Raw genomic sequence first — 18,737 nt, 5'->3', positions numbered from 1 at the left:
CAGCAAAGTTAAAATGTGCCGCGGTGAAAAAGCTCGTTCTTGAAAGAGTATGTCCTGCACGCCATTTTTTGCACTTAAATACGAAGACACGACTGAAGCACTTGACATTCTTTACTCAGGTGTGAGACAACAGCGCTACTAGTTATTGTAGCCCATATTTCAGTATTAGGCATTTCTTGGTATCATATTTCCTTTGTTGTAAAATGCACATTTCTCAGACTTTAATAACTCGAAAATTGGGATGTGACTTAAAGTCGATGACATCTTAGAATCAAGTTCATACAGCAGTTCCAAAATGGTCATTACTTCCACTGCAACCTTTGTGCAGGACTCTTGGCCAGGAGGTATAAGATGAGTGGTGCTGGTCTACCTTGTGATTCCTCAGCTGGGCTCTAGTTCTGGAATTTTTGGAAGCTCTGTAAACAGCATTGCCTGCTAGTGCCCAGCTCCCACTCCTGTGCAACAAAGACCCCTCTAATAGAAGCCTGGTGACATCACTGTCAATGTCACATTCTTCACCTGGCAACCTAAGTGAACGTATCACCCACCACCTCCCAATGGCATAAGGCTTGACTGGAGGACAGGAAGAGCACACCTGTATCCTAGATTGGTATTTGAGCACTGTAAATCTTTAACATTTTACCAGCGAGGAAGCAAAATGGGCTCAAAGATAAAAGTGGTGTGACACTTCGGTGAAGAACCTGATGAAATGTGTTTCCACTAAAACTGCGCAAAAACAGCCATCGCAAAGCTTTTGTGTAAAGAAACATGTGTAGTTATTTCAGCTTTAAAACACAAGATGTTTACAATGTGTCAGAAGCTGGAAGTTCTCTGGAACCAGGAACTCAGTCTCTGTGAGCCCTAAGGATTGTTGTTGACTGGATGTGTTAACATGAGTATAAGTTCCACTATATTTTAGTTTGCAAAAGTCTCAGTGGTGATGAACATTTTGATCAAAGTTCTGTTGACTTGGCTTTAACTTTCAAGGCATTTTTCAAATTGTTCTCTCAAATGAAGCGACACAATGCATGTTTGGGAGTAAAATCAGCAATGTGTCTTTCTGTCCTACTCAGCCTGTGGTTCTCTCCGTGTCTGTAAGGCTATGACCTCAAGCCTACGACAGGGTTGAGGACAAACGGGTCTGGTCAGCCTTCACTGGTTCTTTACCAGTAGTCTGTGACAGATCTGGTTTCTCTGGAAGCTCTTCAAGCTTTTAAGAAAAGAGAAAGGGAGTTAAAAAGGAAAGCAGATACAAAGTGGCTGCAGTTTCATAGCTCAAACCCCCCCTACCCCCAACCGGTTGGCTGGCCATCAGCACAGCTGGTTCGGTTTTAAACCTGACATGGATCCTCTGTCATTTAACACCACATAAGTACTGAAGAAGACTAAACTGTCTCCCTTCTCGACTGGACCAAGCTCATGGTTGCGGCTCAGACCTCATACTTCATCCATCACATGTCATGGGGCTGGCAGGTGAGTGTGGTTTGGAGCAGTGGACTGAGACACATGTCAGAGGTTTGGAAACCACAAGCTGCTGATGAAGAACCTCTTGGTGGATTGGTTTGGACCGCAATAATCCCCTACCTGCTGCAAGCCGGTGGGAGATTTCCGTATCCTTGGTTGGCTCAGAGCTGGGCTGCCAGATCTGTCACCTCTTTCTGCTTCTACCCTCTGGAAAGCACTGTCCTGCAAAACTGTTGTCAGCCACAATAGGATATGAAGTGTGCAGTTGCTTCATTTCCTCCCCTGTAGATGTATCCATTTGTTCACCCGTGTCGACCACGCCTGGAAACATGAAGCTCGCAGTCCTGAGGTTAGTGCTTTGGTTTTGTTGAATGGCCGACTGCACGGTCAGGCATGCCTAATGATCCTCCGTTGTCTCCTAATAATGGCCTGTCCTGGGCATGCGGCCACAGTCAGGGTCACATGTTAGGAGGATACACAATGGTCGTGCATATCAAACAGGGCATCCCGAGAGAGCCTCTTACTGTCTCGGCATTTGTTCAAGTGGCGTCTCTATCTTTGGGGGCAATAAGAGGAAGAAGAGTGGAAGCTGAGGAGCTCAGGTGGGAGTTGCCACTGCTGTTATGGGTGAGGAAAGGAGGGCGGAGTGACCTCAGGATGCCCCACACCATGAATATTTCAGGAATTCTTCAGCCTCAAAAAGTAAAACAACAAGCCAAAGAGCAGAAGTGCCACATTGACATTTGTTTATTTAGATGATGCTTGTTTCTGATGCAGCTTGCAGAGTTTAGCTGCTTTCAGTGATGTACAGGGTACATTTTTACAGTATCAGTTCAGGGTAAGTACCTCGATCGAAAGTACTGCAGCTGGAGGTAAGGATGGAACCTGGGACCTCTGAGAAAAAGGTGGCGGCTCTGACCACTTGGCTGCCTACTGCAAATTGCTAGGTTAACCTTAACTCAAACCCTAACCCAAACCCTAACCGTGAGCCTCGGTGCTAAAGTACTGGGAGAGCTCTTACTAACCATGTAATCAAACCCTCTGTATTTGTTCCAGTTCTCAGGTTGCTAAATGGAATAATACAGTTTTACTTGCTAAGCGATTGAAAATCCTTCTTAGATCTTGACCATAGAGATGCAGAATCCCACCTCCCACGCCCACGCTTTGTCAGGAGTGGAGAGAGTGTCAGCTACAGGAGAAATGATTCTCCTTTTGCCCTCCCAAGCACCATGATGCTGAGAATGTACAGCACCACTTTGGAGATTCCTGTGTGCAGTGGACTACTGCAGTCTTCAATGGCCTTTTTGTTCTATACGATGCTATACTTCTGAGCCCTTGCTTGCATTCCTGGCTCTGTCCTGTACTCTGGGAACCCCTTAAAATAGAGAAAACGTCATACAGAGGGCAAGAATGAGTGACAAGAAGGAGTATCGTTGCTCCTACTGCCCTCTCCCTTCCTGAACTTTCTCCTGAATGGCAACGTGAGACTTGAGACACAAGTGGATGTCTTCTAAACAATGACGGATGAAGGGTGTTTTGTCTTGCATTCCAAACGATCTCCAACCTGCTTCTCCCACGCCAATCTCAGCTCATGTGCCATCTCCGGCCTCCCCCCTGCACTCCCTCAGGAAAACCAAATAAACTCTGCAGAGTGCTCTCTGTGTTCTGAACATTTTAAGAAAGAGGATGTCTTGGACGAGTGGGGACTGTTGACCCTTGGAGTGGATTGACAGCTGGAAACTCAGCGTTATCTTTGTCTAGGAATTGTCCCACACGTAGCCGTTTATAAAGTTGCTGCATCTGTAAAGATGGGACGGTTTTTCGTCCCTCATAGCAACAGTGTTGTGTGCGAGTGTTGTGGTTCCTAGGAAGTGGAGGAGGAGGGGATCAGTGGCACATCTGCTCATCTTGGCATGGCAGAAGTAGGTTGTGGATTCTAGAACGTAAGAAGGAATATCCTTCATCGCTTGGTTCTAGGAAGAAAATATCTTCTGAATTCTCAGTGAAGTAGCATCTGCTCATCAAAGCTCTCAAAGTTTGCGAAGGACTAAACGAAAATTGGAGTGGAGGTGCTTGGGGGTTTGGCACAAGACTTTGGAGCTGGATAAGCTTTAGATAAACACCTGCACTCTTTAATAAGGATCTTTTCATTTAGAAATGGACCTCCTCAACTGCCGTGATGTCTGATGAACACCATGAACATTCGTCCTTGTTCACTGTTGCACTCCTTCATTTGACCTGGACCTCTGATCCACTTTAACCCACCATGGAGGCTTGGTGCTGACCAACCATGGTGTGAATGTAACCCTGGCCGCCACCTTATCCGCCCAGCTGTCAGCTGTGCCGTGGGCAGACCTGGCACACACAGATCCTGTTTGTGTCCACATAGCCACTCGTAACAGAATACAGCGGAATAATTAGGAGCTGTGAGGTGCCAGGCTTAGCAGGTTGATCTCAAAAGGGAAGTATTGTGTCTTGCTGTGGCCCCCAGACAGATTTTGGGTGCTTGCAATGCTCCATCACCCAGAGAGCGACAGCGCCAGGATAATCCTCAAGATAGACTGCCCCCCCAAATCAACCCACTTCTCATTTGGCTAGGAGAATCCAGCACCTGGGATGACACGGTGCGTCTGAAGAACTGGAAAGTCTGCAGATTTGGATCCTTTTCCAGAAGCGAGAGGCTCTTCATCACTTCTTGCTGTCGGACATTTGCCCAAACGTATCAGCACGAATCATTTCTAACAGTTGCCTTGGAAGGATTTCATATAAACAGCTGGTCTGTACCACTTCTTAATATTTTAACTATTCTCTCTCATCCGTCAGTGGAATCTACTGAATTCAACGGGTGCATTGCAAGGAAAACCTCTCTTTCAGTTGGGACATACAGAACATACAACCACCAGTTTATGGTGACAGGGATTCAAATCTGGGTATTCCTTGGACAGGACACGGTCCATCACAGGAAAATTTAGACTGACTAATTCATCGTCACGGCTGGTTCCGGAAGGAAGTGGCGGACCCAAGTGCGGAGCGGAATTCGTGCTTTTTTCGGGGAAATCCGAGAGACTTTCTCACAGGACAGGCAAAAGGTCTTCGAGGCGCAAACGTCGTTAAAGGGGCAATCCAAGAGGCAAGGTCGATACACAGGCAAGAAGACGATGATCATAAGGAGGCACTAGGACTAAGGAGTAGGGTTATGGGACGGGGAAAGGACTCAGGGAGCAGGAAGGAGTAGAACAGTAGTAAGGAGGTCGCAAGCAACAAGGCTCCGCGTCAGCTCCTGGTCTGACGCTGCCTTTTATGCATCAGTCTGCGCCGTGCTCCAGGTGTTCCGCGTTGGCTCGGCGGCGTGGGCATGGCACTCATATGTGTTCAGACTAGGGGGACCACCTAAACCGAGGGAAAAACCTGCAAACTCTACATAGACAGTGCCATATTTGAACCCATGTGAACACGTATGAGCTGCAGGACTCGTCTCTCTGGGGTTCTCTCACACCCGGTGTGAGAATCATACCCCTAGACCAACAAGCCCTCACATGTGCACGACCAGACAACGTAATTCAGGGAAGTAATCCAAAGAAAAAAACATTCGGTCTGATTAGAATAAGTATGACATTTAGGTTTATATTTTCCACATATTCAGCATTTTATTTTATGCTCCTCTGCTTCTGACCAACCCCTTAATGTTACTTTTCAAATCCTCACTTTCTCACTCATGTCATACTCCTTTTGGAATTTGTACAAGTAATTCACTTTCCAGTTAAGTATCTTCTTTCTGGAACATTGGCGTTTGTCAGCAGACTAATGCACATTTTCTTATTGGATGTCTGGGAAATGCATTATGCGGAGACAGTGAGTACTTAATAATGTGTGTTATTAATGTCTGGTGTGTTCCTGTTATGGTTTGTTGTAGTTTAGTAAATGTTAACCTGACTTCAGGTGAGAAAAAAAAATTGTAAATAAGCTGTTCGGTGCAATGATGGGGGGGCAAAGAACTAAGTGGTAAAAAAAAAAAGAAAATAAGTTGAACCCTGAGTTTGTTCCGCACATTTTCCTCACAGATGGCTGCTCACTGTGACGGAGGGGAGGCCGCTTTCGATCGTCTCTCATGAGCCGATGCTTTTGTTAGGCTGGCGGGGGTGGTGTTTGGGGTGGGTGTGTGCTGGTTGGGTTGATTTGGTGGAGGTGGTGGGTTGCGGTGGTTGGATCATTTTACACTTTCCCCAGGGGATGGTCACATGACCCTGCAGGGGAAGGAAGGCAGGCACTGTGGAGCCCTCAATGAGAACCACATGCAGGGCTTGGAGTTGGGGAGGTGTGTGTGTGTTGGGGGGGGCAGGGCATTGACTGAGAAAGAGAGAGCGCCGAGAGATTCGCGCCTCACATTTGTGCCAGGCGGCCCTGCGGAGAGGACCTGACAGGGATCACCGTGCGCGTTGGCTTCTGTGAATTTGCACGTGACCGGAGGGAAGGGGACAAAGAGAAAGACGTCCCAAAAATAGTCAGATCCTTCCAGGAAACCCTGCATCACTCATCAGGAGGACTGAGCAAGAAAGCCCCTTTTATTACTGGTGAGGGAGAAGATTCGGGATATTCTCACGTTGGCAGTGAGGGAAAAGAGGAGAGCAGAAATGGCAAGTGCGATCATGAGAAGAAACTCCAACAAGCAGGGTCTACAGAACCTGCTCAGGTGAGTGGTGATGGGCTGGTGCGTTCACCGCTCCTGAGGTGGGGCTCCCGGTTCTGCACTTCTACTCTCTGTGCATAAGGGAAATTTTGAACTAAGACACGCCGTTGGTTACAAACTCTTTGTCCTGAGCTCAGGGGGGTCCTTTATGCAGGACGTCCGAGTCAGTGAGAACTCGCCTAAATGTAAGTGAAAAGGAAATCAAAATTCAGCACTTATTATTTATGTGCTAATGTAGATGATCTCAAAATTCGTCTCTTTTCTACATTTTTCCGCAGGTGTTTCACATTAAGTTGTAAAACACTCCGTTTGCGACGGTTCAGAAAGTTTTACATAAAATTGAAGTCCTATATAAAGGATATATGGGAAGCAGATGTGCTCAGATCAGGTAGTACAGTGACGAGAATCAGGATTTTAGGGGATTTCTGCTCATTCTGCTGTTTGGCTCTAGTGTAGAACACTGACGGTGGGGCAGTTTGACAGAGTTGGGTGTTGTCCCCTCTTTATTGTTCCCCTGTTGGATGCTGCTGTGCAGAAGAGAAACTGTACCCCAGAGGAGAGAAGGTACCCCACGTTCCTTGATGGAGGCGACAAATTTACATTTATTCATTTATCGGACGATTTTCTCCAAAGTGACTTAGTGTTAATCTACCTACAATTATTTACCCATTTATACAGCTGGGTAATTTTACTGGAGCAATTTAAGGTTAGCACCTTGTTTAAGGGTACTACAGATGGAGATGGGATTTGAACCTGCCCCCCTTCGGGTCCAAACACAGCAGGTCTAACCACTACACTCATTTTGTGGTGTGGTGGTTAATAAGGGCTGTGGATGTAACCCTCATTTGCAAACCCTGTGCTCAGGCTGAGGTGAGGATGAGGGGTGGACATGGTGAACTGAAACCTGCAAGAATTTATATATGTATAAGTATTTATTTATTTATACTTTACAGTTATAAATCTTTGAATGAGGGTAAATTTAGAGACCTATGTTTTGCTCTGTCTGCTCTGTCTAAAAAAATATTGTGAAAGATCCTTCTCATCATAATCAAAAAATGCAAATTTAAATCCTTTCACATGCTGGGTTTTAACCTGGGATTAAAGTTAATCCAACAGAGCATCGCACAGTAAAATAAATTACAGGATGCGGTACAGTAGATAAGGTGCAGTATGATATGACAAATTTATTGTCTGGTTTCTCTGAGATGTGTTTTGCATCATAGCAGCTCTATCCTTCAAGACAAGAACATGTTACAGAACAGGGCAACACACAAGGGTGTTACAGAAATGAGAAAATAAGAAAATAAGCAAAAATAATAAGTGGATGACTAAATAGATAAGTAAATAAATTGTGTATGGTGATTTTCCAAATGACACACACTCTAAACACAAGACATACAATTTACATTACAGCGTCCAGTACACACACACAGAGATTTTCCACCAGGAATACTGCACAACTATTACTCTTGATGCTGAGGCTGTATGCTCACACACCCTCCCTGAACCTCCCAGACCTATGGCGTGATACACAGACATTTGGTATGGTGGGCTTACGATTGTGAATGAATGTGTGTGTCTGTCTGTCTGACACAAACACGCCTGTGGAGACTGACACCTCTGATTTAGGATTATTTAGTGTAAGATTTCATTTCCCGGTGGGGCCACGGTTCAGGTTCTGGGTTTAATCAATGCTGTGTGTGAGGTGGGTGAACCTTGATGGGGGGTCCTGGTGATGTCAGAGAGAAGGCATTTAGGTACGGGCCATGTAACCCCCCCACCCGACGGTCAATGCGGCCTCACGCATGTCATCTCTTAATCCCGAGCTGCCCACAAACAACCCCCTTCTTCTCGACCCCGAGCCGTATGCACCTTGGCTGTTAGGAATGACTGTGATAAGATCCAGAGCGGTATGGTGGGCTCAGATGACAGGTTAGTGATGGGGCCAATGACCCCCCATGCCTCCCCCACTGTGTACTCTACAAAAGCAAAGGTTGTCCTGCTTTGGAGCAAAGTAAAGTAAACACCCTGGGTTTTACCCCTGCCTGGATCCCAGCACCCTTTGGACCCAATGTGTTGAGAGAAGAATGGCAAAAACAACAAACAAATGCATAAGGTTTGTCACGGCTTAGACTTCTTTATCGAAATCAAACACCTAAACAAATTCCGGAAAATGGCATGTCGGTTTTTCGTTGACGTCTTTGCAAAGGCTCTGCAGATGATAGGAACTGATTTGGGTGAAAGACCTTCTGAGCCCTTAAGAGCCTTTGCCACCTGCAGAGCTTCATATGCTGAAGGCTTTAACTGTGGCATTGAACCACTGTCCTTAAGAGATTTGGAGAGCTAATAAACAAAGAAGTGCAGAGAAGTTTCCTGACCATTCTTCCAGTGTAGCGTAGATTTACTTGGTGGAATGCCGGCAGTCTGTTGCTTATGAAAGTGGAGAGACCGTTTGTGTAAATCTCATGCAAGCGGTGCTGCAACTGCAAAAAACACAAGGTGTCTCCAAGGCGACTCAAAAATAGGGAAAACAATAGTGTAGATAAAGCTGAAAGACCGGTCGCTCCTTGGTGTTTAACTCATTACAGTCAGCAATTTATTGTGTGTCACTCGGTGATTGTTGAAGGTCTTACATCGATTTCCAAGACCTCAGCACTGACGCGAAGGGCACATTCCGTCAGTTCTTGCACTGTAATGTGGGGAAATAGATGGATTGAAAATTCAGCCGAAACTCTCTGTAAAATTAAGGTATGTCCATATCATCTGTGATAAAGCATACAAGGTGGTATGACAACGTGAGAACCCCCAGATCCGCTGCGCTGAGGAATCCTGCAAGTCAAATCACGTCTTCATGGCCTCAAGCGCTAGTCCGAACAGTTCAGTGACACAGCTGCGATGTCCTCAGAGAGTTGCTTTACAACATCATCAAAATGACACCGAGTCTGCTTCAATGCCTTCTTTTATTGCTGAAACTCGCTTTATGGCAATGACCTCATCCGACCCCTCCTCCCACTGCTTCCCCCTCTCTGTGTCACAGACCTCACTTGGCTTTCAGACAAGCGGGGAAAACGGAAAACACTAAGCAGTCATGTCCTCCATTGCTGGTGGCATTGTGTTCATTACATTACCATACTTTGGTGAGAGCAGGTATCATCCTGCCGGTTGTGCCTCCTATAATATTTCCAAAGTGACCTTGTTGTTGCCAGTGAGAAGCTCAGTAACTTCAAGCTGGGTCTGCATGAAGTTGAGGTGTTTTTGATATGTAGATGAATTGCGGATGCTGAGCATCTTGTTACACTTAAGACTGGCTCCTAGCAGCCAGCTATAAACAAGGAGGGAAAAAACAAAAGGATGGGTGTTAATTCTGGGTGCAAGGTGTGACACGCGTGCTTTGTGGTGGGATGTGATCTGGGGTGTCAAGCTGGTGGAGAACTTTTGATCTATGTGTCTCTCCTGCCATGGTGGGAAAGCATTCCAGTTCTCCAGGACTCAGAGAGTCTCCATGTGTGCTTCCTGTCCTCTGAGCAGGACACTGTTGGGGTTACTCTTGAGACAAAGTAACACACCAGACCAGGGAATGAGGCTTGGAGGCTTGGATGCTGGAGGCGTGCCTTTATTTTGGAAATTTTAGGGATGTAGCAAATTTTCCCAGTCGGCTTCCCAAGTGTGAGTTCCTGTAGAATTTGCTCTGGTAAATCATGGTACTTATACAGTATGTCTCTAAGGTTTGCATGCGTAGGCTAACCTGCCACAGATCCAGAGGGGGGTGACCTATTTTCTTGTGTCTGCTCTGGCAATAAGCCCCCATTGTTGGCTCCCAGAGCTCGATAATCAGGCTCACCTGCGACACATGACACCGTCCCATCTGGATCAGCAACAATCGCTCATTTCACAGTGGCTTTGTTCCCAGGGGTGAGCGTGATGGGACTCGCTCTGTGACAGGAAGGTGTGGGCCTGCCATGTCTCTAGGCTTTCCTGGATATGGATTCGAGAGGGATTCCCTCTTGGGGGCCTCGGCTTGTCGAGGGCTCAGTGAGAAACTCGACTATCTGTGTGGTTGTGACTGTAACACAAGCACTGAGTTTCCAATACAAGAAAAGTGCTGTGTAAGTGGATAAAACTGGAAGTCACTGTGGGGTAATAATAATAATAATAATAATAATAATAATAATAATAATAATAATAATAGGAACCAAGATGAGCCTTAAAAATTGTTTGTTTTGAATGTGTTTTGGAGAAGACAGACTTAGCGGCTGGCAAAATAGAGAGATGAGAATGACGTCTATCTCCCACACAGTTAAACCAGCGCTGTCAACAGTGTCTGCAGAGATCCAGAAGTGGCACGTAGGCTATCATCCTGAGTGAAGATGTATGAATAAAGAAGCCGGGTAATTTCACGGTGCCGCAGCGACACCACAATCACCTCCACCCTTTGGAATTGTGCGTACTTTCCACTTTGTGTGGTGAGCCTGCAGCACTTGTGGGCTCTGTGCTGCATCCAGGGTTAACTGCATGGGCTGCCTGTGTGTCCAGGCTTGAGGTGGGCCATCAAGGCCCTTCACCCCCAGCCCCACCCCCAAGATTCTGGACCACAAGCCTGATTGTGCGGTCTGTGGAAAGCCTCTGCCTCGCTTCAACTGACTTCTACACCTCCCTCCGCCACCCCCACTTCATCCTCCCTCCTTTTCCTCCACTCTTCACGTACACAGGAGGAACCAGTGTCACGCGTCGGCTCCGAGGCCAGAGGCCCGAATGCAGGAAACAGCAAAAGGGATTGAGACTGAGAGCGGTAGTGACTTCAAGAACCGAGAGCATTAATAGCCCTGAAGGTGATCCAACAGAGACAGCTTCGCCTGTGATCCCAGGGTGTATTTATGGACCGCCCCACCAAAACAGATGTTTTAAAGCTCATCATAAAAGGGGGGGACAACCAAAAGCCACAAGAGCAGACGGTCCATGCAGTGGTCTGGGACTAATTAGGGGGCCATTAGTGACCCGTGCTGCCTACATTAATCCAGAAGCCAAACAGAATGCCGGCCGTAACCGGACACTACAAGTTACAGATGGGAGCCATTCACGAGCCTGCTGCCTCCCACCCCCTAAGGTGGTGAGACCACACATCTCATTTGCAGTGCTGCTCGGGACCATGGGATAAACAAATGGGAGATAAGCCGGCAGTCCACTGAAGCACAACCATAGAAGAAAGCTTGGAGATCAACCTTGATGCTCTTTCAGTGTTTAGCCCTGGGTTAGAGAGAACAGGGTGGCATAACAGTCGTGTGTTTGTGTGTGCATGAAAAGCTCCTGTGTGTCCCCTCACCACCTTCCTGACACAGGCGCGAAAGTGGAACAAGCGACATGGTCTCCATGGAGACAAAGAGCTTCACTGGTGAGGCAGAGGTAGCTGCTGGTGAGAATAATCCCTGTGAGGCCAGGCATGAGCAAACAACATCGGGGGCCTCGTCTCAAACAGCAAACTGTTCCTGTCTTCGAGCCCAAAACTGACTCAGAGACTTCGGCTCGTGCAATTCAGCAGTGCCACGCTGGCATTTCACCTGCTGCCACGAAGAGCGGTCTGGCAGAGCTCAAACGCAGACCGCTAGACATGGAAAAAGACACTTACTGATGCATCTATGGTCTCACAACATTTTGGCTCAAAAATTCACCGGCTTTTCTCAGAATGTTGGAAAATGTTAAGAACCGGAGGTTTTTCTGCTGTTGCAACATCCAGCGTTTTGGTTCTGGTTGGATGACACTCAGAGGGTCACGAGACTGTTATTGCTGCTTGACCCCTGGGTCAAAAGTGGGTCTGCGCGTTTACCTTAGACGTAAACAGTGTTTTCAGATCTTCCTGACAGCTGGGCGCTGGTGCTCGGGCGTTCGCCGATATTAGCTCTTGAGTCAGATCCATCCACATCCCAGTGGTTCTAAATGGTTCACTTGATGGTCTCAGAACTATGATGTGTAATTAAGACCCCCTAAAAACAACCTTGCTTGAAATAGACTAATAGTGCTTTACTTCTTTATAACATTGAATACTTGTCTGGTTTTGAAAATATTGCTACTCCCTGTGTGCTATAGAAATGTCTACTGGACATCATATGGAATCACCGCCTTCAAGAAAGAATAGACCTGTTTGCTAATTTACTCTGTTCATGCTCGTCTCCACACTTCTTCTTCTATGCCCTTCTCCCGACAGAGTGACCGCTCAGCGAAGCATGGAGGATGCAGAGGAGATCGAGCGAGAGCGGCGACGTCGAGCTCGAGAGTCCATCAGGCAGCGCAACAGCCAGATTGGCACCGAGGAGGCATCGCTAGATGGAGGGTCTCCAGCTGACGATAGCCCGTAAGCACCTGGCCGATCACCTTTGTGACCTCAGAGCTGCTCTGAGGGTACCAAAGATTCCATGGGTGGGATTTGCATGGAGCCAGAAAGGACTTGATACCATAATGTCCTTCAATAGTTCTCTCTGCTACAGGGTTGAATCTCTTAGGCCTTATTGTAGTCACATTAATTTCACTCATTTTGTGTTGTGTCTTCAGTTTGGATGTAAAGTGTAGCTTTAGTTGAATCAAAGTCCAGGTGTCGCATTTTGCTGTTGACGTCTCAACTCCAGATACTGATTCTTGAGCATAGAAGACCCAGGGATTCTATGCAGGAAAGCGGAACAGTGGAATGCTTTTAATGTATCTAGTTGGTTATCTTGTATAAGACTCATCAGAGAGTCATCAGGTCTTGGGATCTGTTTGGTAAACCTCCATCCTGTCCAGATGACATCATCTTGAATTTCTGGAAAGGGAGGATCTTCAGTAAGAAAAATGACCATTACACACCCACATTACTAATACGTAATTTAACATCACAACCACACAACTGATCTTGTAAGACAAGATCCTTCTGGAGACTCTGGTATGTTCGACTTCCTGGTTACAAGTCAGTTTCCCAAATCGTTGTGGTGTAATCACCCTTCCGGTCCATTCTTCAGCTGAAGGACAAGGAGAAGGCTTTCAGTGCAAGGAGGATGTTTACAGCAGAGGTAAACATGGTCACCATGGAAATGGCTCACTTGGTCTTTCACTTCTTTCCTGTCTTTCGTTCCATATCTCACTCTCGTTCTCTCTCTATGTCTCATGAAGATGACTTTCAGCTGCCCATTTTATTACTCCAGCTTGGATAGTTTGACACAGCCCAGGAAACAGCAGGACATCACATGCATTTGCATCTCTGCAATATGCACCCCGAATGAATGATGAGAGATCTTTTTTGTGAGGGCATAAACATCAAATCGAATCCACACATAACAAATAATTGTAACATAATTATAAGATGGATGTCCTTGTAGCAGGGGTGCGGTGGCGCAGTGGGTTGGACCGCAGTCCTGCTCTCCAGTGGGTCTGGGGTTCGAGTCCCCCTTGGGGTGCCTTGTGGCGGACTGGCGTCCCGTCCTAGGTGTGTCCCCTCCCCCTCCGGCCTTACGCCCTGTGTTACCGGGTAGGCTCCGGTTCCCCGTGACCCCGTAAGGGACAAGCGGTTCTGAAAATGTGTGTGTGTGTGTGTGTGTCCTTGTAGCCTGCAGGAAACACATATTTCACACCCTTTGGGCTTGAATGATAGGATCAAACATTAGCTCATAAACGTACAACCTTTATTTCTGCACTATGAGCTAGCGCCATTTATTGAGAAAGCCATAAATATTGGCGTGTGAATCTGTGATTTTATAGGAGAGGAATGCAAGTCCTGGATTAGGTTTTTGTCACCAGTATGTTCCATTCTTGATGCAAAACCTGCTATCTGGTAACATTGGTTTTCCTTCGAAAATGAGTTTAATCTCCCACTGGAATGTATGTTGCATTCCAGGTAGACAGCTCCCGCAAAGATGAAATGGACCTTCATTACAGGGTTTCTGACAAGCGCAGGAGAGGGAAAGGTGCATGGTGTCATTAAAAATCTCATGCTTCATTGTTCCTTTTAATTAACTAACCTTTTTTGGCCTTGACTTGCTGTCAGGTGCAAGTGCAGAAAGATGGAGGGCAGTTCTGTAAGATTTATTGTGGAAAATAACTGCTATCATCCCGTTGCAAACCACAACCTGATATATACTGTGTTCTTCTTCTCATTCACATAGGGAGTGTTCAGACTCCAGCTATGCTTTTGGCTCAGATTATTAATTTCCGCCCCTCGAAGTCAGATGTTCTGTAGTTCAAGAGCCTCGGAACAGACTTGCCTGGAGCAATACTCCTGTAACATTTACCTTGGTTGCGGTGAGCACACGTATGTCTCATCAAACAATAAGGTTGTGTTCGGAAGGACAAGTCTTGATTTCTGCCTTTGCAGAATCTCGCTGGCAACTCCAGCGTGTGTCATAAGTGCTCCTGTGTGCCCACAAAAGTCGGAAGTTTTGCACCTGCTCACCATTCAGAACCAAGAGACAAGATCTGTCGAATCCACTTACCTTTATTGTTCAGTTTCGTTACACAATCAAAATGATGTAATGCATACATGCACTCCATGGGAGCAGGTCTGGTCTAAGCACATCTTGATCTTTCTCCACGGGGTCTGATCCAACCTTGCTTGCCTATACGTCAAGTCACGTTTGCTATTGAACACCCCCTACCTTCCACCCACGTATAACAACTGAGTGCTTTTGACCGGCTCTGCATGCTTAGTAAGCTTTCTTAGTTGTTTTCAGCTGATGTGTAGTCAATGTTGACTCTTGAAAGCGACTTCCAATGAACTCTATGTAGTGTTATCAGCCCACACCTTATTCACCAAGGTGACTTACACTGCTAGATACACTATCTACACTGGGTCACTCATCCATACATCAGTGGAACACACACACTATGAATGAACCTGAACAGCATGTCTTCGGACCGTGGGAGGAAACCTACGCAGACACAGGGAGAACATGCAAACTCCACACAAACTCAGCAGGGATCGAACCCATGTTCTCTCGCATCACCCACACACTGTGAGACAGCACCGCTACTTGCTGTATCACTGTGCCACGTTGAAGGGATTGTGCCCATTTTCACTGTGATTGAGTCCATCCGTCTGGGTGCAGCTCGTCCTCTTTGTCCTCTATTTTCCTGCTACCCTGAGACAAACTGATGTGTCTTGTGTCTGGAAAGTAAAGAAATATGCAAGTTTTCAAAATTATTCAAATCCCAAATGGGTCTTGCTGTTCCCCTACAGACCTCTGCTCTTAAATGGCAATCAGATCAGGTTAGTTTCTGTCTTTGTTTGCCACTTCTGTTTCCATGGAGACCACAGACCTAGCTTTCTATCACCTGTCACAGGTGTTTGCCAACATTTATGTGGAAGGAATTTGATCTCCGCTTTTGCTAAGAAAATGTTCACACCCTGTGACAAAGCTTTATTACTGTGCTCCCTTTCTACAACCAACAGTCAGTGTTTTTTTTTTTTAAACTGGCTGTCTTTATGTTGCCGGGGAATCGGCAGTTGCCTTTTTAACCGCCTCCCACTGGTGTGACCCCACATGATCCCATGTCTTCCATCTGCACATGACCTCACTCCTGTAGCCCGCAGTGGGAGAGGAAGAACAGCAGAAACGTTGAGACTCTGAGAACAGTGCAGCATCTGTTTCCCGGCTCTGCTTTGATCCCCGGGTGGCGGCGCTAATGGATGAACTTGCTCTCCGCCATACAGCCATGGCCGGTGAAACCCCAGTCCCCCGTCCTGTTGCTCCGGCCCCCAGGGGGCCGTTTCTTTGTGCTCTTCCACTGCAGGTGTGTGGGTCAGGCAGCTGGATTTATCGGGCCTGTTGACAGCTCTGGAGTCCGGCAGCGTCTGCAACTTCAACAGGCCAAAATCCCATAGTAACAGACCGCCTGCCGCTGGTCCACTGCGTCGCCAGAACAACCTCTGAAAACGTTCAGTTCTTTTTCTCCCCTATTCTTATGTAGCTCTTTTACTAAATTACCCTGGAAACATTTAGTGTGTAGATAAAATGGTGCAGCACCATCTTTGGGCTTGACGGACCCACATCTGAACCCTATCTTCTCCTGCTGTAGTACCCTTGAGAAAGGAAGTAACCCTAAAATGGCACAGTAAAAATTACCCAGCTGTGTAAAAGGGTTAAATCAGTGTAAGTAACATTATCATACATTACTATGAGCTGCTTTTAAGTGTCAGCTGAATAAATAAATGTCCCCAGGTACGAGAGCAAGGTGAAGCCCAGCTGCCAGTCTGCCCTGGAGGAGGATGAGGGCTTCAGTGACTGGACCCAGAAGTTGGAGCGGCACCGGCAGCAGAGGCTGGAGGAGCAGAATGCAGCTGAGGAGGATGAGAGACGTGGCACGAGTGGAACTGCCACGGTTACAGAGGGGTGGCAGCAGCGGCGGCCGCACTGGGGCGAGGATGAGGACCTGGGGAGGAGGGAAAGCGAGAGCAGTCGAAGGAGGAAGGAGCAGGATGAAGAGGAACAGAGACAGGAGGAGCTGCGGAGACAGAGGGAGAGGGAACGAGAGGAGGAGGAGAGGCAGATTGTCAGGAAGCAAGAGGAGGAACAAAGAAGTATTGAGGAAAAGGTGATATAGGCTCATAACTCCTTAATTTTTTACAATAAAGAGACTTGCAAAAGTATTCAGATCCTTGGCGAAATTACGTGTTTTCATGGATAACAAAATTATGCAAGTAGTATTAGTTTCATGAGTATGAGTACTATTTTTTAATTAAAATATCACAGGGAAATAAATAAATATTGAGCATTGTTTTGTTATCCAGTGAAATGTATAATTTTGCCAAGGGTCTTAATACTTTTGCAAGCAACCATGTTGCAGTAAAAGGAATTTTATTGTTCAGTTTTTGTAATTTATTTCCACATGGACTCGTTAGACAGCCATGTTAAATGAAAAAATTAACAAATTCTGATGAAAGATTTCAGTATCACGGGCACTTTTTGTGATTTTTGTAAGTACAGCAGCTTAGAAGTGCTCAGACTCGGTGATATGCGCTTGCTGACATTGGCAGGCCGTGTGAAATGGAGTGAATTTCCAGTGGTTATTCATAACATGTTTGATTCCAGCCAAATGAGAAGAGGAAAGAGATGAAGATCTCCTACACCTCCAAGGTCTTCCTGCAGCAGGAAACAAGGCATGTCCACACCAACGGGGACACAGCCAGTGTGGAAGAGACACCGCTCATGAAAACAAAGCGGTCCCCAAGGTAACCAAGGTCCACTGAGCAGATTTCATGCATGTGTGGGGACAGTGACACATCCAGCACAGTAAGATTAAGCCCTGAAAATGAGCCCTTAGGTCCTTTATAATAAAATAAATCAGAATTTTCATGTCTGAAACGGACACACAAGGTTAAATATGGTATGTCTTAATTTGCAAGTGACATTTTTTGAAACGTGTCAGCGTTCTGTTGACGTTATCTGCAAAAGCAGTGGAGATAAACACAAGAAAGAGGTTAATGTCACTGTGGAGAGGGAAACACTTTAATAGCACGTAGAAACGAACAGTAGAGCGGTGGATGTCCCCACTTCCTGCTACACAACATCCTTCCTGGGCTCGGCCAGCCTCAAACACACTCTGCAATCCAGGGGGGCGGCTGCTATCAGCCTGACGGGCTGCAGTGAGACATGGCCGAGCACAGAAGGTCCTCCTCCTCCTCCTCATTGTCCTTCACACGACAAAGGTAAACAAGGTGTTTCACTGCAACTGGGCTCCTTATGGCCAGCATGCTAGAAGGGAGCAACTGGGTGGTCTTGGGCTGCTATGAGGAATTGTTTTCTTTTACTACGAGGGAAAACGACAGAAACTGATATGGCGTCGCCGTTTCATATTCGCTCGAATTATTTTAGTTACATGTACTTGTAGGCTCGTTGAGTTTATTAAAGACTGAGACTCCTTTGAATGTACTGCCATTATTAATATCCATGATGGTATTAGTTTATTTTATTTTATTATTTTGTGTTTCTCTAACAGAATTGTTCAAAGGGTTTATAATTGTTATTTTAGGTCCCCTTTTCTCTAAAGGAATTCTTTATTCCTATTCGTTTATTATTGTTATTTCGGGTCCTTTTCTCTTGTATAATTTTTCAGTCCAGCGAGAAACTTTTGTGCTCGTAGAGCTGTGCACTAATAAGTCTGAAGTGTTTCTCCTGCACCGTTAGTGCCCCCTTGGGTGGGGGTGCATTGCATGGGTTGCACACCCTTTCGCATCCCACCTGGTCTCAGCCTTTGCTCACAGAGCAGTGCTGGTCTTTTACAGTAGAGTGACAGTAATGCTGGGTCCGCTGGCACGCACTGGTGGGGTGGGGTCTTGTTTGGTGCGGCATGGCAGCTGGGTTTCCGTCACTCCACCCTGACCCCTCAGCCTCGAGGTCACAGTTCAGCACTTTAACCGCGTGTAAACAAAACGGAAACCCAGCGGTAGGGAGTGGAGGGTGAGGAGGCCTTGGGGAAGGTGTCTAACCACACTTCATGCGCAGTAAAGTGGTGCACTTTCATTGCTAATGTTTAATTCTTTTGTAGGAGTATTTGAATGTATGGGAACCCCCATTCAATGTAAAATTCATCTGAAAATTTTTGGTATGAAAACCTGCAATAGTTAAAA

The 18,737-nt window shown here is 46.4% G+C and overlaps 1 protein-coding gene across 2 annotated transcripts in view; it reads left to right on the top strand.

The window, feature by feature from the left end:
• The first annotated feature begins 5,765 nt into the window (after positions 1 to 5,765).
• lsp1a (lymphocyte specific protein 1 a) overlaps positions 5,766 to 18,737 on the top strand; it is a 32,815-nt gene continuing 19,843 nt past the window's right edge. For both annotated transcript variants that reach the window (XM_018765505.2, XM_018765504.2), the window contains exons 1-4: positions 5,766 to 6,154; positions 12,351 to 12,497; positions 16,330 to 16,702; positions 17,200 to 17,339. In XM_018765505.2, the coding sequence (XP_018621021.1) occupies positions 6,096 to 6,154; positions 12,351 to 12,497; positions 16,330 to 16,702; positions 17,200 to 17,339 (719 nt within the window). In that variant the 5' untranslated portion in view covers positions 5,766 to 6,095. The remainder of the gene's footprint in view (positions 6,155 to 12,350; positions 12,498 to 16,329; positions 16,703 to 17,199; positions 17,340 to 18,737) is intronic.

This window comes from Scleropages formosus, chromosome 5 (assembly GCF_900964775.1).
Source record: "Scleropages formosus chromosome 5, fSclFor1.1, whole genome shotgun sequence".
Classification (NCBI taxonomy): domain Eukaryota; kingdom Metazoa; phylum Chordata; class Actinopteri; order Osteoglossiformes; family Osteoglossidae; genus Scleropages; species Scleropages formosus.
The sequence above is the reverse complement of the archived record's forward strand: the minus strand, read 5'-3'. Positions and strand labels throughout refer to the sequence as shown.